Source organism: Aplidium turbinatum, chromosome 9, assembly GCF_918807975.1.
Source record: "Aplidium turbinatum chromosome 9, kaAplTurb1.1, whole genome shotgun sequence".
Classification (NCBI taxonomy): domain Eukaryota; kingdom Metazoa; phylum Chordata; class Ascidiacea; order Aplousobranchia; family Polyclinidae; genus Aplidium; species Aplidium turbinatum.
In genome coordinates, this window is record NC_137480.1 from 2558253 (window position 1) to 2583924 (window position 25672).

The following is a 25672-nucleotide window of genomic DNA, read 5'->3' on the forward strand; positions in this document are numbered from 1 at the left end:
AAGAAGCTTTCCCAGTCGAAGAATAAAGATTTAATCAATCAAAGCGCTGGTTCGATTCCATCTCCGGTTATACCAAAAGTTAAAATGAATGGTTTTTATTTTGCATAACACAGTAATAATGAAGCAGGCAATGATGTGGATGCGTCGTAAAGACGTCATAAGATTGAAAAAAGCACAGTCGAACAAAATCTTAGCTATTCTTAAAAAAACAATTAGCCTAAACAAGCCTCAATAAACAACGTCGCTCTGGATTTGCGCTTCCTGTAATTAGGCTACCAGTAGGCTAAGTAAAAATTTGTTGACAGTTGATTGTAAAAATCTTTATCCTCGGACTGAGAAAGCTTTTTTGATAAATTTTTCCAGGCAGTTTCGCATAGGCTACTTGTAGAGGCTCTTGACGCAGAGCCGGTTACCGAGATTGACAGGGGGAAGTTTCCGATTGTGGTTCTGTAAATTATTCCATCTACTAGGCTGACAAAGCCTTTGATAGGCTTTTTCTGATAGTTTCGCATACTTACAGAGGCTTAGAGCCATTGACGCAGGACGGTTTACCGATTTTGACAGAGTGAAGTTTCCTCTTGTGTTGGTTGTTAGTGTGTTATCTGTGAATTATTCCATCCACTAAATGCCGCTGAATGGAGAGCAGTCCTTAACGTGCGTTGCTCAAGCGCACACCCCGAGAGTCGAACCAACGTCGCTTGATCTTGAAGTTTCCTAGTATTCAAACTCGGAGCTAACGCACAACCCAGGTCGGAGTGTAGGCTACACTTGATCAATTCACTTCTTTGCTCATTAAGTCAGGCATTCAACCTACTTCTTGTTGCGTCTGTTCCACTGCAGGTCACGATATTTGATTCAGGCACAATAACCAATGACGTTGAAAAACCCACATATCTATCCTGGGGTCGAAATATATTGATAAATGAAGTGGCATGCAGCAGTATGAAATTCTGAGCCCAAATGCACAATATGGCGAGCTGCCGACTCAAAACGTCTTTTCCATAACGAAACTGCACTAACTAAGCTGAACATAACGAAGTGAAATGGCAGTGTGAGCGAATGTGGTGCTGAAACGTGATGTAATTCGTTTTAAAGTTATTCTGGCTTCACAAAGTGCTTGAATAGAGCTTTCTAGTGTCAGCTCAAGACAAAAATAGCGCGTAAAAGTAGCGAGGGCGTCGCTCTTTTCGCATATTGTAACGGTAGCGAACGCTGTTTTCAAAGCAGCGGATGTCCACTCCTGTCATTCTCCGTGGTCGAATGTCCAGATCTTAATCGGAGTAGCCCACGCAAAACTACCACAATTTTTCGAAAAGAACAAAAAGCTCAGCCCGAGAGCACACACGCACACGCTACAATCAATTCACACGTCATTCCAACAACATTTCATGTTCTTCAATTATACCGTTTTATTGAGTAAAATTCAGTTTTCTACGGTCACTAAGAAATGTCACCACTTGCCGTTAGTGAAACGAGAGTAAAGACACAGCTTAGGAACAAACATTGTGGCAGCTCAATTAGCGGACAGTTAGGCGTCAATCAACAATCGAGACCAGGAATAGATAATAAGTTTGTGAGCAAGACTTGCAGCCTATACTCACAGGCCAAAAACAAATGAGCAATTCAAAACACAAATTCGTTGGAGCAATATACCTCCTGCATACTGGCAAACGTTCGCTATTCTCCGACGCAGATGTACAATAACATTGTGACGACATACTGCTGGGTCAGAAACATCTAAGCAAGAAGCGTACAAGCGACTATTGGCCCGACAACGATGCTTTTGGGAAGTGGCATGGCGACATATGTAAGACACTTCTTTGACACCTGCTTGGCCTCAGCCAATCATTGATTATGTAGCTTGCAATATATGCAGGCTCGTATTTAATAGACAAGTTGTGTACAATAGAGTGATTTCATCTCTTGAGTGGCATCAACAATAAACACAGTACCGCAAACAAACAACAATCGGCCACAGTAGGCGAGAGAAATGATGGGGTTTCTACAGTCTGCTTTGAGATTAGTTTCCATGTCAGGAAGGTTGGTCATGCACGAGCTAGATTGACGATAACTTTGCAACAATCAACAGGTTTCAGTATGCCCCTTCTAGAACAGTTCAGCATCGTATAAATAAACACCAAAATTGAGAAAATAATTTACTTTCATGAAGATTTTTTACACCGTCTGTGATGGAACAACGAACAATCAATTTGCTTACTGTGCAAAGGCATCGTGATTGGAACAACCACCGGTGGAAGGTAGGGAGGCTTACTGTGTGTGACAGTGGTGGAAAATTAATAACGGTATAGACGAGAGAACCGAACCTGCATTTTATAAACGAGAATGGACAGCTTCGACGAAACATTGCAGCCACCTAGCGGCAGCACCTTACCATGAGAATTCTCGCCAGGCGGGCGAGACTCATGTAGCACCACAAAGACATGGTAAGACCCAAAGAAGTTAAATAAACAACACTGGCCACGATTAGAAACTGATTGTGTTTAAGGCTCGTCAAATCTTTGCAAGGAAACATGAAGAACATCCAGCCACACTGACGTAACATTATGGGGCGTAGTTCGCAGCGATGAAACACGAATTTAATATTAGATTCCATCCCTTTGATGGTGACCTACAAGCTTGTTATGACGACTGTCAAACCATCAGACAGCAAGGGGTCTACAGCGAATCGAACCTGAAAGCAACTTTCCAAAAGATACCATTAAAAATCCCCTTCGAACTTTGTTTGGTAATTACTGAAGAAAAAAGATCAATAGCAGTGGTGGGAATCAAACCCACGTCAATGAAATGACTATCATCGCCCTAACCCTCTACGCCAAGTCAGGCGATGGGAAACAGATGACTTAATTTAGCTAGAAATTACGTTTTCCTTTTTTTTGCTCAAAGGGGATTTTTTAATGGTACCTTTTGGAAAGTTGCAGTCCGGAACCTCATGGCCGGTTTGTTGAGCTTCCATTCAACCTCAACCTTTCCAAGTCAATTTGCTGCCTGTTAATTAATAGGGATCATTCTACAAGTCATAGAGATGGAACTGAAATTATTATGTGCAACTTCTCTGGGAGGTGCAAATAATCTTTTACAAAAAAACACAACCATTCAGACCACCTAAAAGCAAATAAAAACCAGCGACAAGCTACTCTAAATTATCCGTCATTATTGAGAGTATAATTGCGTGATGACGTCATTCGAAAGTGCAGTCCTTAGGAGTTGTGCAGCCTGACCTCTGGATGATGAGGTTAGCTGCGAAATGTCCTCCATCCACGCACTTGGACAAGAGATGACCTTGCACAAGCTGAGAGAGGAACCCTGCAAAACAATTGGAACAAGTTGTGGGTGGACTGGTTGACGTCATAGATGAGATGAAGGGTCGCGCCAAGCAATCTCCGCTGCATAAAGCAGGAAGTTCGTACTCGAATAGCTAAGTGTTAAATTTGAGTTGCGGACTGTGGTTTCCACGACGATCGAGGTCAACCAGGAAGTGCGTTGCGAAAAAAACAACGTAGAAAAAATGAACTTCCAGCCCGAGTGACCTACTAACTACTGCAAGGCTACGTAATATCATAATCAGTAATTATTGTAAAACCTTATATTGCCAACTTGACCTCACAGCTGTTTAGAAACATCACAATCGTTGTCTGTACCTCCGACAAAAGCGTCCCCCGCTCCGTTCGTGTCGACGATGTCCTTAAGGTCCAGGGGAATTACCGGGTAGATAACGACGTCATGAGGACCTACGTAGGGGGCATAATGTTAGCTCGGCGGAGGTTGGTCAGCAACCGGTAAACACCGATGCCTCCCCCAGAAAGGTTGGTCGAGAAAGCGATTGGTGCACTTCGGCCGCACGCGAACTTTTTTTCCACGAACTCTTTGCTACTTCGCATAGAGTTTGTATTTATACCGTGTGAATGCAAACATTTTTCGTTGGCGTGTTTGGTTCAGTGGTTTCGTCTTTTGCCTTACATTCGTGAGGACATCAGTTCGACGCCCACTGAAGTCAATTTTTTTCTTTACATAAATTTTTGCGGTGCACAAAAGCTTTTCAAAAAAAGTAAGGTTAGGGTTAATGGTTTAGAGTTAATTCTTAATGATTCGGAAAATCTTACTTTTAGACTAGTGACCAGAATCAATTTCTTTTCTCATCTTTTTTAAACTTGACTAGACTAGGTGTGTCTCCAGGCTACGTTTTTTCAAGTTTGATGTTTAGATTTGGACCTGGAGGGCGAAAATCGGTAAAAACAGTTACGCGCGCCGCGCGGTAACCAGTAATGGCTACACTTACAGAAATATGCAAACGAGACAGAAAGTTTGTGGAAAAAAATGTTCGCGCCCCGCACATAACTGGTGGGGACAAGACAACAAGGTAATCTAATATTTACAATCAGGTTCATTCTGCAATGACAAAAAGTTGTTGACATCTTGGAAATGCAATGACGTTTCGCTAGAAATCTATAAATTTTAAAAGTTGATGGAAACTTTTTACATCGTACTTGAGGACACAAGAACGAGTGGTCTTCTTTCTGTATGTTTGTGAGTAATACACCTAGCAAAGACACCTCACTGACTTTATACTTAGTGTCGAACCAGAGTCGCATGGCTTTAAGACAAGCGCACCTTGTTGCTTGCCATCACAAAACATGACGGTGCTGTGTAAATACACACTTGGAAATTGAATGAACCACAACTGTAAGTAGCTAGTTTGAGTAATAGCCTCCCAGGTTTAATGGATGGGGACAGGAGATAAGAAGTCGCCCTTGACAAGAAAAATCTAGAAATAGCTCCTGTCTACTTATTCTTTTAAAACAAAACACGAAATTTGTATAAAATGTTCCCAGGGAACCATCTTTTTGGCTGCTCTTACTCATGTCATCAGCAGGCACCTGGCTACATCATTGTTGAACGTGGGTCAGGCTACTATCCTTAGGCTTGAAATAAACTAGTGGATCTATGACGTACCGTTTGCAACGATGGTGGGTTGGTCGCCTTGGGTGATGACAACCACACGAGGTTTAGTGCTGTTGATCTTCGGCAGCCCTGCTATCAGTTTCGCGATTGTCGCCACATCCTTTGTCTCGAATTTCTGCATTTCACCAAATGCAGCTGCTTCCTGCAATGAACATGAGTCAGGCGTCCTGTCGCTTCCAACATCCTGATCGTGCCCGCACTAAGCTACCCCCACAGCGTGTGGAACAAAGCCATTTGCAAACAACGCAGCGTCGCCACACCTTGCGCAATGTTTGCTTGGCCTTTGTTGAACGAACGGTCTCGAACGATTCTAATCTCACCTGACTCTATCAGGTCAATTTATGGATGGACCATTGCAACCACCCTGGAAGCAACATAGCGTCCAGCTTTTGTTAACTTTTAGTTGAACCATCAGTCCATCACCCTCAAAAATACTAGGCTACCTTGAAAAACTTATCCTTTTAACTTAAGAGACCAAGAATAAAACAACCGCTTAATCGTGTCTAAAATGATGAAATCACATAGAACATCACTTAAGCGGAAAAACGTTGCTAAAGTTGTTTTGATTTTCTAGTTCTTCCTGATAAACCAAAGTTTCTTCGGGCCTACGTTTTTGTTTCATGGAGTAGAAAACAACCTTCATATTATATGCTTTCCCCTGTAGTCTTTACAAGCAATTCCAGCAGCACCAGCTAGAAAGCTGTGGTCACCAATCACCATGTTACGTGGAAGGTTAAATAACAGCAAACACTTAAAAAACAAATGATCAATCTGTCTTGGCTGCATGTAATAGAAATTGCTTTGTAAACAGTATAAAGTATGCCCGTGAATAAAATCATACTTGAGATGGGTGAAAACTTTACATTTTAAAATACTGCACCAAATGAAGCCAGACTATGGTGAAAAAATCTCCTTTTTAAAGTTCTAAACAAATTAAAATATGTATAATGCCTTGTGTGACAAATAATAAAAGTTAAAAACGCATTTTCTTGCATGGACTTTCAGAGTTTATATAGAGCAATATTGTGGGTGGCTAAAAAATATCTCAGATTTCGTATCTCGCATCAGCTTTTTGATAAAAACAGAATGCTGCTTTTTTCAAATATCACATAACAATTTAAGCTGACGGTATCACCGTTTATACTGTGCCGTGACGAGTGAATTATGACAAGACAACACAGGTGAGACATGAAGACACAATCCAACACACCTGGAGGAAAGATCGCTTCATGCAAGAAATTAAAATTTGCATAATACGAAGCCTCAAACCTACCACAGTGTTTAGCATTTCTGCTCCTGACAAATAAATCATACTGAGCCGATGCATTTGTAATGTTGCGTTGCATCTGTGCATGGTGTTAGGAGCAACATTTACCAAATCTGAGCTAGACTGGGATGAAGTTGCTTAATTTAGAGCTACATACGAAACAAAACCTTAAAAAGTTTGATATTCGGATGACTTACCGTTTCATTGCCAAACAAGATGTCGACATAAGGCATCGCCTCCATCATCGGCTTTGAGAAAAACTGGGAAAGGAATGGAGCTGCAATGCAAATGTCAAGATTCAAGAGGATGTGGGATTTGTAAAGGCATTAAGACCACGATTGAACGAAAATGGAAGACGCCATACTCCAGTGCCACCCTCGTTTGGGATCATTAGTGGTGCATATCCATGTCTCGCAATGACCCCATGCGGGGGGCCAAAGAGGAGCCACCTAACATTCGGCTACGTGATTTTCGATCCACGTCAAACAACCGTTCAGGTCACAATCACTCAAAGGAAAGCATGACCACCATCACATAGCGGGGACAAAATCAAATTTGGATGATAATGATGAAAGGCGAACTCTTGAACTTTATGATGACGTGTGATATTGTTGGGTTGCAATAGTTGTTTCTGTGCCACGTGCGATCTAATTATAGTTAAAGACGCCCGCAATGCTGTCGCAGCCCCCAAATTGATATAAAAGAAGATATATAAATGCTAGACCGAATGCTGTATATAACAGTTTACTTCCGACAGTTATGCACTGCAAAACCGGACGTAAAGGAAGAAGTGCAGACATTTTTATAACGGTTTTTAAAATTAACAAATCTGAGCAGTGATTCTGTTTCGCGAAGCCAGACGTGACAACAACAACAAGTGTAATGCTTTGCAGGTAAAAACCTTGCGGTGTGCAGATCGTATTAAGTATAGAATGTATAAAATGATCGTATAGACTGTACGGATCGTATTAAATTGTACTTGATTACATAGCTGCAGTGCTGCACGTAAGACAATGTTGCTTCTAAGGATCGATCGTGTCTGTAAGCACCAGGTTGCCTACCCCTGGCATACGATAGCATCTTTTAAATCTCATTGCGACCTGTGCTGGGTACCCACTGCAAACAATGCCGAATGACATAAACAAAAGGGTTGACAGCTTTGCACCCACCGAGCAATGAGCCTCTGACGACATCAAACAGTTGCACAGCGTTCAAGGGATTCCTAAACAAACAATTCCAGCCATCGAGCGCACACGTGTGGAACAATGCGGGTAATCATTAAGCGACATAGACGCTGTTTTAGCACAACAGCACGCCGATGAAGTATGGGTCTGCCACAGAACTGACACGTGGAATTCTTGCAGCAAATGACCTAGATACAGCTGCTGACGAACAATACGTGGATGGAAAGTCATTTCAAGTGTACAATGCAAGACGCAAATACAGAGGCACTGAAACTTGCAAATGTGGAAACCCACGAGCCAACTACACGACAATATCTGAGAAGATATTATCCATTCCATAATGCAACAGTTTGCAAACAGCACACCACAGAAAGTTGCAAAGTGCGCTATCATATTTTCGTTTAGAAATAATTTTATATTCTAAGGAACGCATATTGGCTCAACTATACCAATGATCCTTTGATACAAAATACAACATCATATTGACGATTAGTGTGAAATAAATTGTTGTTACTGTTTTGATTTTTTTTTATTTAAAGTGGACTAAGATGATGTGAATTAAAGAAGCATGGTTGGAAAGTAAAATCTCAACGTACATGCGTCTTTGCGAAAACGTCTTTGCGAAAAGTTAACTAATTTAGGTTATTAAAATTAATGAAAGATGAATGCAAAGTAAGAAACAGAAGATAGTCTTGGTAAAAATAATTACAAACAAACCAACCTGACAAATTCATCATGAAGGTCTTTCCACTTTCCGTGCTATGCTGCGCCACTGCTTGTATGGAATCGGGAGAAACCGTGAGGAAAAAACCCTGCAACAAAAAACGTGTCGTCAACACTAGGCAGAGGAAGCGATACTGCTACGTCGTAGCAACACATGTCTACAGCCAACTTCACTAAACTAAGAGTCGAATGCACCAACAGTGATTAAACTGCAATTAACTTAATCTTGAATTAAACTACAATTAAGTGAGACTTTCGTATGCACCAACACCAAGGGCTGTTTAACCCATGACCAAACTGTGATTAACTAGGCAAGTTAAGTAGCAGAGTTAAAGGGCGGGGAAACCCAAATTAACTTTGCGAGTTTTTTGTTTCAGCGTGATGTCATTATGTACAACGTCAACATGCGTTTTAGCAATAAAAAAATCCAAATTTTGTTGCCCTCGTCTCGCTAAGGCCGCTTTTGTTTGACACCCGTTTGCGAGGTCTCGTTGCGCATCAAGCTGTGATGCTGTTCGCTGTGACGTCACAAGGTATATATAGTTGTGGCCAAAAGTTTAAGACCAGACTTGATTTACGACGATTTTTGCATTACTTCAAAATACTGCATCAGAAATAAGATGATGCAACTGAAACAATATATGACACAATAGCCTTCCCGCTTCTCTGCTGCATGAACTTCCAGACAGTGCTCCATGTCAGTTGGGCTTCCTCGACCGAAACGATTTCCTCCTCAACGGTTATCTCATTATCTTCGCTTTTAATCGGCTTCTCGCTGCGCAACATCTCCTTCGCAATCTCATCCAGTGTCAGACCCACCAGTCTCGAGGCGCTCATCAGCTTCAAGAAAGTCAGACAGCTCGATCTCCTCGTTCTCGTGCATCTTTTCCTCGGCAGGCAGCTCTTCCCAGATCTCGAGCAGATTAACATCGTCTGGCTCAGATTGGATTTCCTCGTACAATTATAATCGTACAACGCAACGTGGCATTACATTGTCACGTCACAAGGCTGTTTTTACAAACTCTCGCTACTATGCCACCCTCGCTACTATGCCACTTTTACTCGGTCCCAAAGGGTGGCATAGTATCGAAGTTTGACTGTAGTTCTTGGTAATTGCAACATCAGGCTGCCCCTTCTGAACTATGGAAGGTATGAGGTGTGATAGGATTAGAATGACCAAAATTTAATTGTAAAGGGTTCTTCACTTTTCATGGACAGCAACTGATTTAAAATTGTATATAAAATAGTTGAGGTTATGGGTTGCTTACCAAAATTTGGCTATTGTAGCCAGGAGCGCCGGAACGATTTTTGACGTGGTGGGGGCAGGTTAATGAAAAAAGGGCATTTTTGTTGCTGAAAGTCTAATTTTTTAAAGTTTTAACATAAGATAAAGCGATAATGCTCATCTATCAGTTCATTAGCGAGTAATGATACAAGTATCCGGTATACAAAGAAGGACATCATGCTATGTTATAATGATGTAACCTACTGTGTTGCAGAATTTTGTGCCGTGAATACTATTTTGAGGCAAAAGTGAAAGATCATAATTAGGCTAAAAGCGAATAGCAGAAATTGTTATATTGCAATATGTGCAATAGGATGGAGTGAAAAAAGAAAATCTTGATTGTATAATGCATATGATTCATTTGAAAGTACCAATTCGAATCATAAAGTTTTAAACAAAAAATATCCCCTTATTATTAAAGTAAAATTTTGAATTTCATACAATCACGATAGGCCAAATAGGCGATTTCGGACAAAAACGGGCCTGTCTGTGCCAATCCATACACCTGATACTTCTGAAACTGTTACATTCCTATCTTAACTTTTCAAAACGAAACTTTTGAGGTTAGTCCCAGCCTTCTATGACCACCAGTTCAAATTTTAGGTATCAAATCCCATGCATTTTGACAATCGCTTGTAAAACCCCCCTGTAGCGGGGAGTTACTGTAGTGTAGGGGCAACCCAAAATTTTTTTGATGGTATGTTTTTTTACTCCCAGTGGCATTATATTGGGGGTACTCAGAGTTTACAAACGGCGTTAAACAGGGCTGTGTCCTGGCACCTACCTTATTTAGCATGATGTTTTCAGCAATGCTAACAGATGCTTTCAGAGATAAAGACTGCAATGGTATTCCAATTCGCTATCGTTGTGCCGGAAAACTTTTTAACCTGAGACGCTTCAAAGCACTCACCAAAGTTACCGAAACTGTCATCAAAGAACTTCTGTACGCGGATGACTGTGCCCTGAACGCCTGCTCCAAAAGCGAAATCCAACAACAAATGAATAAGCTCTCCTCTGCTTGCGATAATTTTGGACTAACAATCAGCACTAAGAAAACAGAGGCAATGTATCAACCAGCCCCTGGAAAATCGTATAGCAAACCACTCATCACTGTAAACGACCAGATAATACATGCATGTCAAAGTTTCAAGTATCTCGGTAGTACTCTTTCTAACACAGCCACCATTGACCTGGAAATCAACAACAGAATCGCCAAAGCATCTATCGCCTTCGGTAGATTGAGGTCTAACGTATGGGAGAGGCGGGGAATCAAGCTGCCCACAAAGCTAAAAGTTTACAAAGCAGTTATTCTGACGACCCTTCTGTATGCATGTGAGGCCTCGACTCTTTATAGGAGACACGAAAGGCAGGTGAACCACTTCCACCTCTCCTGCCTCCGAAAGCTCCTCAAGATTCGATGGCAGGACAAAGTCCCAGACACCGAAGTTCTCAGTAAAGCAAACATGCCCAGCACTCTTACCCTCGTAAAAAAGGCACAAATAAGATGGGCTGGCCATGTCCACCGGATGCCGAACCATCGCATTCCTAAACAACTGCTCTACGGAGAACTGACTAACGGCAAACGTCATGTAGGTGGTCAAAGAAAACGCTTTAAAGACACTTTAAAAGCTTCCATGAAAGAATTCGTCATCGACGTAGATTCGTGGGAAGACTTAGCCGCAGAACGACCAACATGGCGCAGTCTTATTTATAAAGGCGCAGAATCAGCTGAGAAACACCGTACGCTATCTGCTGTCAGAAAACGAGAACATCGCAAGGCCCGAGCCTCAAACAACCCTGGCCCTAGCCAACCATCCTTCCAATGTCCATCCTGCAGCAGAAGTTTCACCGCGCAGATAGGCCTCATCAGCCATCTCCGCACTCATGTAGCCTACACTGACCAAAGTCAACACTAAAAAAAAGAAAAAAGAAACTTGACCTCAGTCTCATTGGCCATCTTCGGAAACGAAGGGCGAACATCATCATCATCATCACTCAGAGTTTGTAATCCAAATTTGTATTTTAACATACCCCCCTACAAATAACTTATCAGCAAATGTTACCCTTTTTGCCATTGCCATGAACAAACAATGCATGTACCTTTTTCTACCACTGAGCTGTACTGAACCCCATAACAAATCAAAGAAATACTCATTGCTAGAGTTATGACTCAGCAAAAACCATCAACAGTCTGATTAAATCATTGATCAACTAATCATGAACAAAATTTTGTTGGAGCATACCAACAACGAATTAACTTCAATCACTGTTTAGTCAAACAATGATTAACTTTAATTAAGTTAATTGGTGTTGGTGCATCCAACCCTTAATGTACTTGGATAAAAAAACACTGTTTTCAAACAGTCTCCTTATCGACTGTCAGACTTGAGTTGTATGATCATTATACAGACGCGATATTGATTTATGGCTCGTCGGGCGGGGTGACAAAAAGTAGTTTGTGTTGACCTATTGCAGATTAGCAATGCATCATGCTCTTGGTAAAATAAAAATGCTCCAATATGTTTCTCGTCGCTTTGCTATATGCAAACTTTAAACTTAATATGAATAGTTCACCATGAGACTTGTCACTCACCGAGATATATAAGAAACTTGCTCTCTCTACATAATCCCAAACTTCTGTTTGTTTCAAATGCTCAAAATCGTATTTGTTAGCCGCTGCCAGATGAGCACACAAAGATCTAACAAAGTATAGCAAGTAATCGGTGAATAAGTGAAGGTAGTTTAAAGTAAGCCTACAGCAGTCACAATTTTCTCTTCAGATTTACCAGCAAAACTGACCAACATTCTGCTCCCTAAACCACGCAAATCATCAATGTGTTGAAGGGCAGTTTAACACATCTTCGCCTAAAGTTGTTTTAAAATATTCTGCAGCATACCAGCATTCTTTCGATCAAAGTACATTCGTTCAAAAGTTGCTGTTATCCGAAGCAAAAGCAACCGCCTCTATATCTCTTGCTGTGTTTCAATCTTAAATTTTTCCTTTACCATCACTCATTTCATTTTATATAGTTAGTAATAATTTCATTACGTTATTGCCTCCGAGGATGCGCATTGTCATATTGCTCAAAACGTTAGCGAAGCAATAAAATAATTTGTATGTTTCGGCTTTTAATTTCTTGTGCATAAAATGAACATGGCAACTATTGCTTAAGAGTAAATACCATAAACCTAATGTAGATTATGCAAAATACTGTAAGTCACAGAAAGTCTAAAAATCTACCTTTCAGCGCCACACAACAGGGCTGCACACAGGCCCGTCGGCTCTTCTGACTGGGTGTAATAAGCGGTTTGAACACCGACCTCCTCAGCCTTCTCTTTCAATATGTCGCCGTACTTGTCCTTGCCGATGCAACCAACAAACGTCGTGCTTTGTGGGCGCTTCAGCATCCACTACACGAAACAAAAGCGATGGTTATTGTAATCAAATGGCCAAATATAAATATCAATGAGTACTATCACTTTGGACTTTCAACAATAATAATCTAAACTGAAGTAACAGGAATGCTACAAAGGTCTGATTTCAATTTTTGAAGTTTTAAGGTTTGACTTTAACCTGTTCACATGAAATGTATATTACTTACCAGTTACCATATGAAGCATGGCTTTTATATGGCGCTGTTGAACTAGTAGACACCAACGGAATCATTTTAGCAACAAAAGCAAAAACTACGTACCGCTCATCAAAGCGAATAAGTTCTAAGAAACGTGTAAACAAGGGTCTCTAACAAAGACGGTGTGCCCGCCAGGACGTTTGGTGCGCCCGCGATGCATTTTTCAAATTTCAAATACTAACAATTAAAATTCTTACTTATTCCCTATTTACTTAACAAGATAAAATTTACTGTAAAATTGCTCAAAAACTCTGAAGATGCGCATCAAACTTCACACGGCTTTCAAGCGCTAGCCTCATCATCATCATCATCATCGGCCATGCCTGAATAAGGTGTCGGCTACCGTGCGTCTCCACAACGATCGATTGTCCATAGTTCTAATTAGGTTTTCAAAATTTTGGTTTGTCCATGTTGAAAGATTTTTGAAGATTTCCAAACGTGGACGTCCCCGGTGCCTCTGACCAGGAAGTCGCCCATCACTGCCGAGTGTTCAATTCCGAGTTTACGGTAGACATGCCTGATAACTGTCATTTGCCTTTTTTTGATAGTTGTGATGAGGACGCCAGGGGTGCACCCAGAGCGTCTCCACACTTCTTCGTTAGTGATCTTATCCATCCAGTTAATTCCCGTCATTCTTTGAATGAACCAAATTTCAGCACCATTGATCTTCTTTTCTTCAATTTTATTGCGTGTGAGAAAGCAATATTGTTACACCACAATCACATTGCCTTGTCATTTTTTGTGCCATTATCGCAATAGAAACTTTGCCAGCCTATTTGCTGCAGTCAGTTTTTCAAGCGTTTCGTCTTTTTCGCGCATTTTAAAATTCGGTTGCAAGATTTTTGCTCTCCAGGTTCAAGTCGTTCCGTTTGCATTTTTTTTCTTTTTGTTTTTTACAGTGTTTTTATATCTCTTTGTTCGTCCTAACTTTATTTCTTTTATTGTTGCGATCTTACGCTCTTACTACGGTACTCCTTTTATTGCGTTGTTGCTGCACAACAGCACAACAAACAAAGCTTGGTTAGAGACTCAAAAAACCGGCCTGCTAGACGCCACGGCGGCGAGGAGTAGCGATGCACCCGGGGAAGAGGTCCACCAGCTTAGGTTGCGGGGGCCAGGTTGGGGAGTTGAGATACCTGTAGAAGGAGAATGAGGATCGAAAACACTGGAAAACGCGTCGGCAAAATTAGAAAATCGGAACGGACTAGGGAGACAGACTTGACTTTCCACAATGCAAAAGGTATTGCGGCCCTAGGGCTAATTAAAAGTATTCATTTTGGCCCTCCCAGCAATTTGAGTTTGAGACCCTTGGTGTAAAAGGTTGCCTAAAAAATTTAAAACTTATGCAAGAAAAGGTCAAACCTGAGCCACTTTGATAGAGTTTTGTGTGGAGCCGCCAGCGATGTAATCAACTTGATACATCTCCACCAATTCATCATACATCGGTTTGTGTTTATCTTCTGCTAAGATCGCATCGTTAGCTTTCAAGCCGTATCTGAAACATTGCGTGGTTGCTGGTAGACGCTGTAGCTTTATCTGCAGTATCACTCGATTGCACCAAACACAACGATAAAACTAAGAGAATTGGCTGAAGATTGCCAATTGTGGAGACTTTCACTGAAGCTATTTTACAACCAATTATTGTTATGTAGGGCAACCAAAAGTCAATAAAGTCAAAATTTTTCTGCCTTGTTTAAAGTTTATAAAATGTCCATAAACTAAATTTCAGGCTGACACGAAGAGAGGTTTCAAAGTTATTAAGTAAAAAAAAGTCAAATTCCATGGTTAGGTCAAAATTTTCTTTTAACGTAGTTTTTCTTCTTTCTATTGATATTTTATTAAAGCTACAGACACTGATTTTTTGTTGCAATTTCTGTTGCTATTCTGACGTAATGATCCATTTGTTGCAATTTCTGAGGTAATAATCTTGTTTCGCCCACTACTGACGATTGAATAATAAGTAGGCTAGGCGTGGATGGCAGGTAACGTGGCCTCTGTTCTTGGTTAGATGAATGCTCAAACCATTATACATTGAGTTTTAGCTTCCTGATGTTCTCATATTTGTCTTTAGCCAGCCTATAATTATGCCTAAGGTTAAACAATCAAATTCTTCTTAAGTTCGTAGTACACTGCTTGATTACGCTTCTGAATATACCTCAACACCTAAAGGTGAATGGCAGAAGATAGAAACTTCAAAGGCGATAATGTGAAACATTACTTGATGTTGAAGTATAATAGTGCAGAACCCTCTGAGTAATTTCGGGATATTTAAAGACACTTCATATTTATCTTTTGCAGTTTTTCGAGTGACTTTCATTACCTGTTCGTTAGCTGTTGTGTCGTTGAGTCTTCCACATTTTTCTTTTATTTCATTAGAAAAAGAAGATATCCTTGCCTAATGGTTTGATTTCTAATATGCTTTGTAGCCTACTTCGCATTTGGGTTGCAAACGAAGAAAGTTATTGGTCAAAATTAGGTCAAAATTTGTAAATTATAAAGTCAAAATTTCAAGTTTTTAGGTCAAAAATTGGTTGCCCTAGTTATTAACTTATTAGTCAACCAACTCTAAGACAAGGTAAGATACAGAATCGCGTCTATTACACATTGCAGCATAAGATTAAAGCAATCTTATGTTCTGTTATGCATGAAAGCAACTTACTTTTCTAAGTATCCTTTGCCAACGTTAGCGGAGATGTCTAGGAGAGGGTTGCCCATTCCAAAAAGAATTCCCTCACTGAAAAAGAATGATTTCAATGGTCAGAAATTGTACCAAGCGGAGCCCGAGCAAGTCAACGTTTCCAAAATAAAGAAACAACTATCTTTTTTGTAGTTTTATACTGTGTACATCCATACAAACTTACCCTATTTCAATATAACGTATCTAAACTTAAAGTCTTCAACTATCGGTTATGTTTGAATTGTAGAAGCGTTAATATTGCGACAACTGCCAGCCTACTTCGCAGCAGCAGCACATGTCACACGACAAACACAGGCACTTTTGTGTCAACAAGGTTCAAAAAATTTAGAAACATATTTTTATTCAGCCATAAAGTATTTATAAACCATAAACTGAAAGCATTTCACTTCCATGGCAAAATAGAAAAGCTTTGTTTTTTCATTCACGAGAAATGTAATGCAGTGTTTCCTTTTTTTAACTGAAACACATCGCTGCTTCATTTCAACAAACCGATTTAATTTTGCACGACTTAGTTCACAAACTATGGCGCAAATGATACTGAGAATTGAACGGGATTAGTTTGAAGTTGGCTTGTGGTGTCGCTGCTTTAAACCATTTAATGTTGATGATGGTGCCAGTTGATCAACTTACTAAGAAATCTCAACTTTTTTTTTCTTTTCATCTTCTTCATCAGAAGAACTATCGTCACTCCCGAACAGAAAGTCATCATCGCTACTACTACTATCACTGTCATCACTATCATCGTTCTCCAAATCAGATTTATCGTCTTCGGATGAACTGACAACAGAACCCATGCTTTCCTCAATGCCAACAATAAGAAGTGAGAATGTCGAGGTTAATATATTTTGTCTTTTTTGCTTCAAAGCCTCACAACCGATCGATCACAGGTTTACATTTAAAGAATTCTGAAGAACTGACCTACGTTAAAATACATTAGATGAAAAACATCGTTTTCTGCACTATCACATGTGTTGCACGGTTACACCTCTGTATGACTGTTAGATTGTCAATGAAGAACTTAAGACGCTGACGTTCAGTGTAAAATGCCGCTGGACAAACTAGAAACTCCGCGGACCGCCTCAGGCGGTGACAGTTTTCAAGCGGCTTTTGACAGAATGTTTCACTTATCACATAATGGTGACTTTCCAGTGGAGATGCATTCCTAAATGAAAGATCAACAATCGTCATACAACCAAGGTTCCTCCTCTGTACACTGTAAAACGCGAACATACAAGACACACAAGGCTCAGGACGAACAGCAGTGTAATTGGGTTTGGATAGTTGAGTGTGGCAAGAATTTACAGTGAAAGATAGCTTGCTTGAACTTTCATTGGCAACAATAGCGCTAGAAGTGATCACCATTGGCAGGCAACAAAGTAAGCCCAATCACACAGACTATCAACAATTAACCGACCTACCGCGATCTGGGCCGGTAGAGGGCCAGGAGAGAGCACATGCCCAACACCAGGGCCCCAGGGGTGAAACTTCTTTCGCATCAGTGAAAGACCATTTTACCAAACGTAAAACTGGAAGACAGATAAAAACACCCGATGTCTGTGTACAAAAGATAAGGCATTCACCAAAGTTCTGTCGGGTCATGCACTACATTTCGGAAATCGGAACTTCGGAAGGACGGAAGGAGATTTCAACCAGCAAAGCACGAAGAACACACACTGAAGAATATTGCTTCATTCAGCTGACTCGTTGGAGCTCTCTCAGTGGAAATGAGTGGCAGACTCAAACCTAACTAGAGAAACAAAGCAAGTTGCCAGAGTGAACTCTTTTTATTCAATCCCCATTGTCAGATGGTGGGTTATCAACACTGTGATTGCAACGGGCGGTAAAAAAGTTACAAACAGGAACTTCCTAGTAAGTTACTTGAACTGAAGCTGAGATTAAACTTTTATTTTCACAACAATCTCACCAAACTTAAGCGAACAAAAAATAAAAGTTCTACAGCAAACATATAAGTTCGCAAGGGTGCGGCATTCTCATCACCCCGCGTCTGTGATAATGGCATCTGGTTCAGTGTCCTATTGTCTTAATGATACAATTTGGGTAGAGAGGTAACTCTTTTAAACCATAAACAGACATAACTCAGCAACAACACTACATTTAACATTATAAAAACAAAAAAGAAAAAGCGAACGTTTTCGGCTAGTCATACAGCCCTTTTCAAGCCTATAAGAAAAATACATATTAAAAGAAATGCTAAAGAATCATATACTGTAGTATCACAGCAAAAATATGGTCAAATCTAAACATTTGAGAAACTGTCTCGCTCACACAAAATGGTAACTGAAAATTACACAGCACAACGGGTCAAGTATTTGAGAAGTAAAAATTAATTACTTGTTCAGAAAAGGAATCAGGCAGAATTAGCCTGTCGCAAGATTGACAAAAGCACAACACGAGATAGTGGCATAAACAAAGCAAATGCAAGAAGCATTCGCTTTTTGTTTTTATAATGTTAAATGTAGCGTTGCTGAGTTATGTTTGTTTATGTTTTAATGATGTCCATTAAAATTGAGAGCAAAATAAATACAAATAATAATTAAATTTTCCACGGAAACAATTAGATAAATCGGGCAACGTGAAAACATTGCTGGAACACCGAGGTTTGTTTTGGTGAAAGCAATCACACCAAGACAGAGAGGGCCAACGGAGGGTAGTAACCTTACTCAGTTAAATATGGTAGACTTGGCTTGCTGCTTTTAGGAAATAACGTTCAGTAATTGATTTCCAAAATTGAATTTCAATAAACTCCTTTAATATCTAGAAAACCATCAGCCAAATTTTGTCGGTTAGTGGAAGGTTACATGGAAATTGGCCGATATCCCCTGTTAAGACTACAACTAGAAAACTAAAAAAACTTAGAAAATTCAACAAAGGTCACGCTCTATTATAAATATTTTCTTTGATAACTCCTCAACTTTTCATTACGTAGTGTTAACGGAAAATTGCATGAATCGCAACACCAGTGAAATAATTCGTTTATTTCTGTAATTTTATTTTATTAGACAGTAACTCACAACCACTACAAGTTGGTGGTATCGGCTGATTGGCTAATTTTGATCTCCAAAGAGTCAATGCAAAGACTTGACTAAAAGTTAATATATATAATACACTTACAGTAGGGATTAGAAAGAAAATAAAAGGTTTCAACGAGAATCTGTGCTCGACTCGATGCCAAACGGGGCCGAAAGAAAAAGCAGAAATTAATCTTTGGCGTACACAACACAACCCACCTGATGTTTATTGATGGCATCCTGGACATAAGGTGGTTTCGTACACGTTGAAAAAGCAATTTGACTTAACGAAAGAGAAAGGAGAAAATTGTCTGAAATAGATTAATATGAACAATTGATCATACACATGGAGTCGTAACAAAGTACGAATGCAGAATAATGACAGATCTTTTTGCTAATGGATTATTATCAAAAGCTGCATGTTATGAAGCTGACATTGAACTGAAAAGTCTCAGAGATGGCTGCCAGTACCTTTCCCTTCGGCATTGGCAAGCATTAGCTGGAAAGCAGCCTTGTTGGCTTACTATTCACTGAATTTTAAAGCATAAATTAGCGCTTTCAAGTTCTTGATGATTCTACAATCCTAGTTGCATCAGCAAGACAAAAATCTAACCCAAAAGCTCTTCGTTTTCACATTGGTTTAGCATTCATGTCAAACTATGCACAACTTGCTATCAGAGTTTCATTGGAAAGTAACCAAATTATCAAAAAGCAGACGAGAACGTGTGTAAACAATAATTGAAATTTCAAATAAAACTACGTTGTGTGTTTCAGTGAAACAGCACAGGTAATTCGCAATCGGATGTTTTCACTGTTCTATCACAACTAGCTTCTCGGTAAAAAAAATAAGAAAAAATGGCAAAAGTAGGGAAAAAACAAAATAGCACCTGGACTAATTAAACATCTAATACAGTTGCATTTGGCACCATCACAAAAAAAACACGATTCATTTCAAGATTTTATGTGAAAAGCCTTCGTTTCTTCATTTGTTACTATCAAAAATCTTTATGGCTTGGTTGTCGAGATATTGTGCCATATAACGTTGGAATGATGTGAATGCTAAACAATAAAAAAACGTCTTTGACATTAACCGTTCACCGTAGAGGAAGCAGCACACAAACACATTCACATGTTGCATATTTTGCTCACAATTTTATTCACTAATTACTTAACAGCAGATACAACAAAGCAACGACAGGGCGTTTAACATAATATAAAGAAATAAAAACGTCTAAATTACTGATACAGCATGCACGTGCAGTAGGCTACAAAAATGAAATACGAAACCCAAAAGAATGAACTAAATGTGGCAAATAAAATAAGGCACATCGCATGAGTGTTCAATTACACGAGGAAAAACATCACATGACGATTTAATTGAAGACGTTGAGCTAATCTAAACAAAAAGGTGCTATTTAAGACAATACACTTGAATGTCAATCATGTTTAAGCAATAATCAACCACCTAAAAAGTACACGTAATTGTTCTACCAAATCCGACCTCCAAATCCATGACGCTTCTCACATCAAATCCTGCGATCCTCACCGCAATAAGAAGTTGCTCGCCGGAAGTGCCTCGTATCTACTCAACATCTTCAATCGTCGAGTAATGTACCTTAATTCTTTTGCCGTGTTACTTCGTTTCCTACATTTCTTATTTCATTTTATGTAGGCCTATCAATTGTTCATATGCTCGACAAAAGTTAACGTGTTGTATAGACGAAGACGCTTGCAAGATCCGACTTATTTCTTTGATTATGTTAAATGCTGTGGCGTTGATTGATTTCATCTGCGTGTGGTTCAACAAACTTATCTCTTTACCAAAATTGAATTACAAAAGTATAGAATTTATTTGTTGCAGAGCAGTTACAACCACATTGCCCGGCCGCGCATAATTGAAAGCAGGTCGCTGTAAATTAAACAAAACAACCATTCAGTCGCAAGGATTAGATAGCCCAAGCTTACAAATCGACAAAATCTTGACATTATTAAGTTTTCCTTGGTCAAAATAATACTAATTTCTATCTGCATACTATTAACCTCCTCTGGACACAAGATTGCATTATAACGTTTGCCACACATCTAAAAAACAGGTGAAACAGTGCAAGCAGTGATTTAGTTCAAATATTCAGGAATTGAAGTTGGTCAGTCAACAAACAAGATTGCAAGGCATGGTGGCAAGTATATTACCACATAATGGGATAAGGCATGGTGGCGAGTAAATGACTACATGATGAAGACACTGTCCAGGCCTCGAAACTGAAGGCGGCCATGGCCGCGATTAACCTACAAAAATCGACATTTTGTCCGCCGGGTCTCGCCCTTCCGTCGGCCGCATTTGTCCGCCATGAAGCTCCAAGAAAATTTTATGCAAGCGGCCTTGTGAATAAAGTACTTTGCCACCTATAATCACAAAGCATTAGAAAGCAGTCAAAACACCCGATAAATCACAATACACTCTGTTTATGCTTGAATTGTTAACATTATTGATTGACCAAGCAGCTGATGTCTGACGATAAGCAGGATGCAAGTAGTGTTGTACGCGTCAATGAAATAACTTGATGGCGTCAGCGCTAATTTCTAGCGCTATTTTAGCCAGTGTCTCATGAAATTTTCAAAAAAAAGAAGTATTTCAACCAAGTTTCGGCTAACAATAGCTATAAATAAAGAGCAGGTATTATGTTTTGAGACTGTATTGTAATTAGCTGCTTTAGCTTATTAGTTATTTCCTTGTAAAAACACAAGCATTTCACAACGTTTGTCGGACAATCTGCTGCGTTTGGGACGCATAATGTCCTTTCCAAGAGAAAACATACGTTCCACAGCAGCGCTGGATGGTATTGGTGTGTTGTATTTCAAAAACAAGTCTTGAAAACGTTTACTCGGAAAGGTATCACTGTTCCAAGCGTGCTGTGAGGGTTTAGCATAATATACAGTATAAATCTTTTAACGAGGTCCACTGCACCAACATCGCTCTTTTCAGGGGCATAGAGCTTTTGCAATAAAGTATCTTCAACCTCCGCGATGACATTCATTGATTTTTCGCTTTCTTTCTCTGATTCATCGTTCTCGATACTGCTCACAATATGAGTGATCACCATTTGGCGAACTTCTTCCGCTTGTATTCCAGGTAGTCATTCCAATCAACTCGAAAACCAGTAATTCGGATGAGTCGCGCTGGCCAGAATGCATTATGAAACTCTCATTGTGAAACGAGATTTTCCATAAAAACAAAAAATGACGCATAGCGCGTGACGCTTAAAATCGGCAAAATAGTTGACGGCGCTATCACTTCCGTCAACTAAAAAATAAACTGACGGCGCTAGCCTCAGCGTCAACAAAAAGTTGACGCCGTCAACGTATAACACTGGATGCAAGTGACATCACAATACACTTTATTGATGCGATAGTTCCGATGGCCGCCATGTGCTTGTGAGTTGTGATTGGCCGCCGAACAGCTTGCTTCAGTCGGACACGTTTGGCCGCCGGAAAAAAATTGTTTCGAGGCCTGCTATCCTTGTGAAATGTTACAGAAGGTTACTTCACACATTCAGGATCTATCTTATACTTTGATATCAGCGACTTTAGTGGATTTCATCACAGATTTTGGTTTCACTTCACTCTGTTGAATTACAATTTCAAAAATTAAGTAAAGATCTACCATGTACATTGTACAATGTATATTGCACAAGTTACATTGTAACAAATTAGGAATTTGTATTGTATACTTATAGGCTATATTATGACCATACTAACAACGTTTAATTTTAACAAACGTTGGCTTTATCTGGTGTTCTGGTATTCAATGCAACAAGAAGAAGATTAGATAAACAATTGCATAACCAGAAGTTGAAACAGTAAATTTAAATAATCTGAATTAGTGCCAAAATGATTGAAATCAGATTGCAATACAATTTTTTCTTCAAAAACCCAAACACAGAAGAAGTGCTGCAGTTTCAACTCACTACACAGCAATGATAAATGAATCAATTGACACATTTTACAGCAAACATTATTGATGCTTCATAAACACTGTATATAATTGAAGTGTTATCTCATGTAATCAGGACATAAATGGCAACAATCCTTCCAGCATTCATTCATGACTTCCACAATTCGATCATCTAGTGTTCCTTTTGCACTAAACCTTAAGTTTTCCTCTAAGTGCTTCAAATTAGCAGAGCCAAGAATTACCCCATCTCCACATTGTCCATCTAGCATCGAATGATGATACAGCCATCGAATTGATGCTTCAGTCATACTAACATCCTCTCCATACACACTTGACAATACACTTTTCACCTTTTCAACAGAATCAAATATTTCTTTTTTCCAAAATCGTTGTCGATACTTTTCTCCCCAACCTCCTCCAAAAAATCTTCCAGGTTCAGTTTTTTTGGCATCTTCAATCCGATGTTTTCCTGTCAACATTCCCCCTGCTAGAGGATTGTATGCATAAAATCGAATGTTAAAATATCGTAAACATTTGAAGAGCTCTTTTTCCACATTCCTGGTCACAAAATTGTACATTCCTTGGTAAACAGTGGGTAAAACCCATGAATTAGTTTTACAAATTGTATATACCTCAGCTACCTGCCAAGCAGCATAGTTGGAAAGGCCAAATTCCTCGAACTTCTTTTCATTGTAAAGCTCGTTGATAACTTTTAAAGTTTCAGCAATTGGTGTTTTATGATCTGGAGCATGCAGATAGTAAAGATGAATGCTGTCAACATTAAGACGTTTGAGAGTTGTTTCCAGTTGATGGCGAATACTGTTGGCATTTAGACCCTTACCGTCCCAAGGGTTTGCTTTGCTGGCAATCAAGACCTCCTTGTTTGACCTGCAATCCATTTGTCCGATGAATTCTTCTGTTTTTCCTCCAGAATACATGAAAGCTGAGTCAAGCTCAAATGAACCATCTTGATGATTCTTTTGTGATTCAATATACAAATTTACCATTTTTATACTTTCAATAAGATTAGCCCTTCTCTGAAATTCCATAGTCCCCAAAATTGTTTTCACAGAGGCCATTTCTTCAACTGAAGTATTAACTATTAGGTTATATTTTGCTGAAAACACAAAATCACTTGATAACAAATATCACCGGAATGGCCCGTTTCGGTGAGTCCGATCCCTTAACAGGGGATTTTTTCAATTTTTTTTTTAAATTATCGGGTACCGAAGCCTAATTATCATTGCCGTTTTAGGGTTAGGGGTTAGAGGTTAGGAACTCACCAAATCGGACTCACCGAATAGTAGCAGACCCAAATATCACATATGCTTCAATTGAGAACAAAACTGAACCGTGCAAACAAATTTTTCAAACACAGAATAAAAAAAATAAAAATGGTCAAAACATACCAACACCTTGTGGTATTTAATGGTCAGGTTGTCAGTCTTGGCAACAACCTTATATTATAATACAAGAGGATGAAAAAATAAAGCAACAAAGTAGGCAAAAGTATATATAGCTTCTTTTTAATAGAGAAAAACATCAGGGACATAGCCCCAGCTGGGGGAGCAATCACCCACAATAACAAATATGCTTGATACTATAAAAACATTTTAATGACATTGGATGCAAATTAATTGCAGTCTCAGGCATGATATAATATAACGTTTGCAATTTGTTGCTTTACCATTTTCTAGACCTCTGCTATGTTTGGCATATACAAAAAGTGTTTTTCAGTGTGATGGTTACAAATAAAAACAAACTGAACTAAAATAACTTTAATTTCTCTCTCTCAGATCTACTAGCACTTTGAGCCAAAGGTGATAACCACTGAGCTGGTGAGGAACTTTGTTAAATAATTTAACTTTGTAAAGATCATAATACCGGTAATTTGTTGTGTTGTTTATTGTCATTCTACAGCGCTATGGTCTTTTAGTGACAAGGCTCATTATTAATTTCGTATCAAGTTTACGATGTCATCACATTACTACCCGACATCCTCGATACTACATATTAGGTATATATGCAAAAAAACCAATAGCTCAGTTGGTAGCTCCGATGGTTAGCATGTAACTTCGTGAAGGAAGAAGCTGCAAGATCAAGCGGCGCTGGTTCGACTCTCAGGGTGTGTGCTTGAGCAACGCATGTCAAGGACTGCTCTCCATTCAGCGGCATCTAATGAATGAAATAATTCCTTGGCAACAACACTTTAACAATTCAAAACTTTGCTTGACCGGCCTGCAGCGGTGGTTTAAAGGGGTGCAACCTAATTTGTCCCCTGAACATTTCGTCCCCCAATTTCAGGGAATGAAGTGTTTTGGAGACGAAATAAGTTGCATCCGGTTTAAAGCCTCTATAAGGATTAAGCTCTCAAAGAAGCTTTCTCAGTCTGATTATAAAGATTCAATCAATCGGTGGTGTGTTTAGAGTCTTTGGTTTGACTCGACTTAGAATTGATCTCAGATCTGCCAGAGTCAAAACCACTCGATCACTGAGCTTGTTTTTAATCTTGTAATTTTTCTATTACAAACAGCATTCTTTAAAACCTAAATGAATTGATTTCTGAGTCTCAGCCTGAAAGTACCGTAACGAACTTACAGACAGACTGACAGAGTGATTGATTTTCCACGACTCACACACTACCAGTACCACTATGGTAGCCACTTTAACAAGTAGAAATTCTGCCACTGCGAATGATTACAATGCAACCGCCAACCAATCATGCTTGTTTGAACTTTATTTGGTATTTACAGAAGAAAAAACAGTAACAGCAATGGTGGGAATCGAACCCGCGTCAATGAAATAACTACTTTCTAGCCCTAACCCCTAAGCCAACCAGCTGACAGAAAATCCATCACTTAATTTGCTTTGTATCATCTTCCTTTCGCCCTTTTTTCACGTCACGGAAAACGTAGCTTATGA

At 39.5% G+C, this 25672-nt stretch overlaps 2 protein-coding genes across 3 annotated transcripts; both read right to left on the bottom strand.

Moving 5' to 3' along the window:
- Positions 1-897: 897 nt before the first annotated feature.
- LOC145777512 (adenosine kinase-like) lies at positions 898-19111 on the bottom strand. Of its 2 annotated transcripts, none has more exons than XM_082588902.1 (10): positions 19018-19111; positions 15731-15805; positions 14434-14566; positions 12681-12850; positions 12033-12138; positions 8153-8243; positions 6445-6524; positions 4972-5122; positions 3660-3749; positions 898-3324 (listed from the first exon to the last, which is right to left on the bottom strand). In XM_082588902.1, exons 1-10 carry the CDS (start codon positions 19044-19046, stop codon positions 3200-3202), a joined length of 1050 nt encoding a protein of 349 aa, XP_082445028.1. In that variant the 5' UTR covers positions 19047-19111; the 3' UTR covers positions 898-3199. The 2 variants fall into 2 exon arrangements, with proteins under 2 accessions (XP_082445028.1, XP_082445027.1); XM_082588901.1 differs by lacking the exon at positions 19018-19111 and adding an exon at positions 16400-16742.
- On the bottom strand, positions 19112-23862 carry LOC145777513 (aflatoxin B1 aldehyde reductase member 2-like). The gene has a single exon (XM_082588903.1). It carries the CDS (start codon positions 23827-23829, stop codon positions 22849-22851), a length of 981 nt encoding a protein of 326 aa, XP_082445029.1. The 5' UTR covers positions 23830-23862; the 3' UTR covers positions 19112-22848.
- Positions 23863-25672: the final 1810 nt, after the last annotated feature.

Excerpts from the sequence above, each read along its gene's own strand:
- LOC145777512 (XM_082588901.1), bottom strand. The coding sequence starts at position 16,563 with ATGGGTTCTGTTGTCAGTTCATCCGAAGACGATAAATCTGATTTGGAG. Across the intron at positions 12,139-12,680 it reads CTGTTGTGTGGCGCTGAAAG|ATCTTTGTGTGCTCATCTGG; the intron begins GTAGATTTTTAG and ends ATACTTTGTTAG. Across the intron at positions 8,244-12,032 it reads CAAGTTTCTTATATATCTCG|GGTTTTTTCCTCACGGTTTC; the intron begins GTGAGTGACAAG and ends TTTTTGTTGCAG.
- LOC145777513 (XM_082588903.1), bottom strand. The coding sequence starts at position 23,829 with ATGGCCTCTGTGAAAACAATTTTGGGGACTATGGAATTTCAGAGAAGG.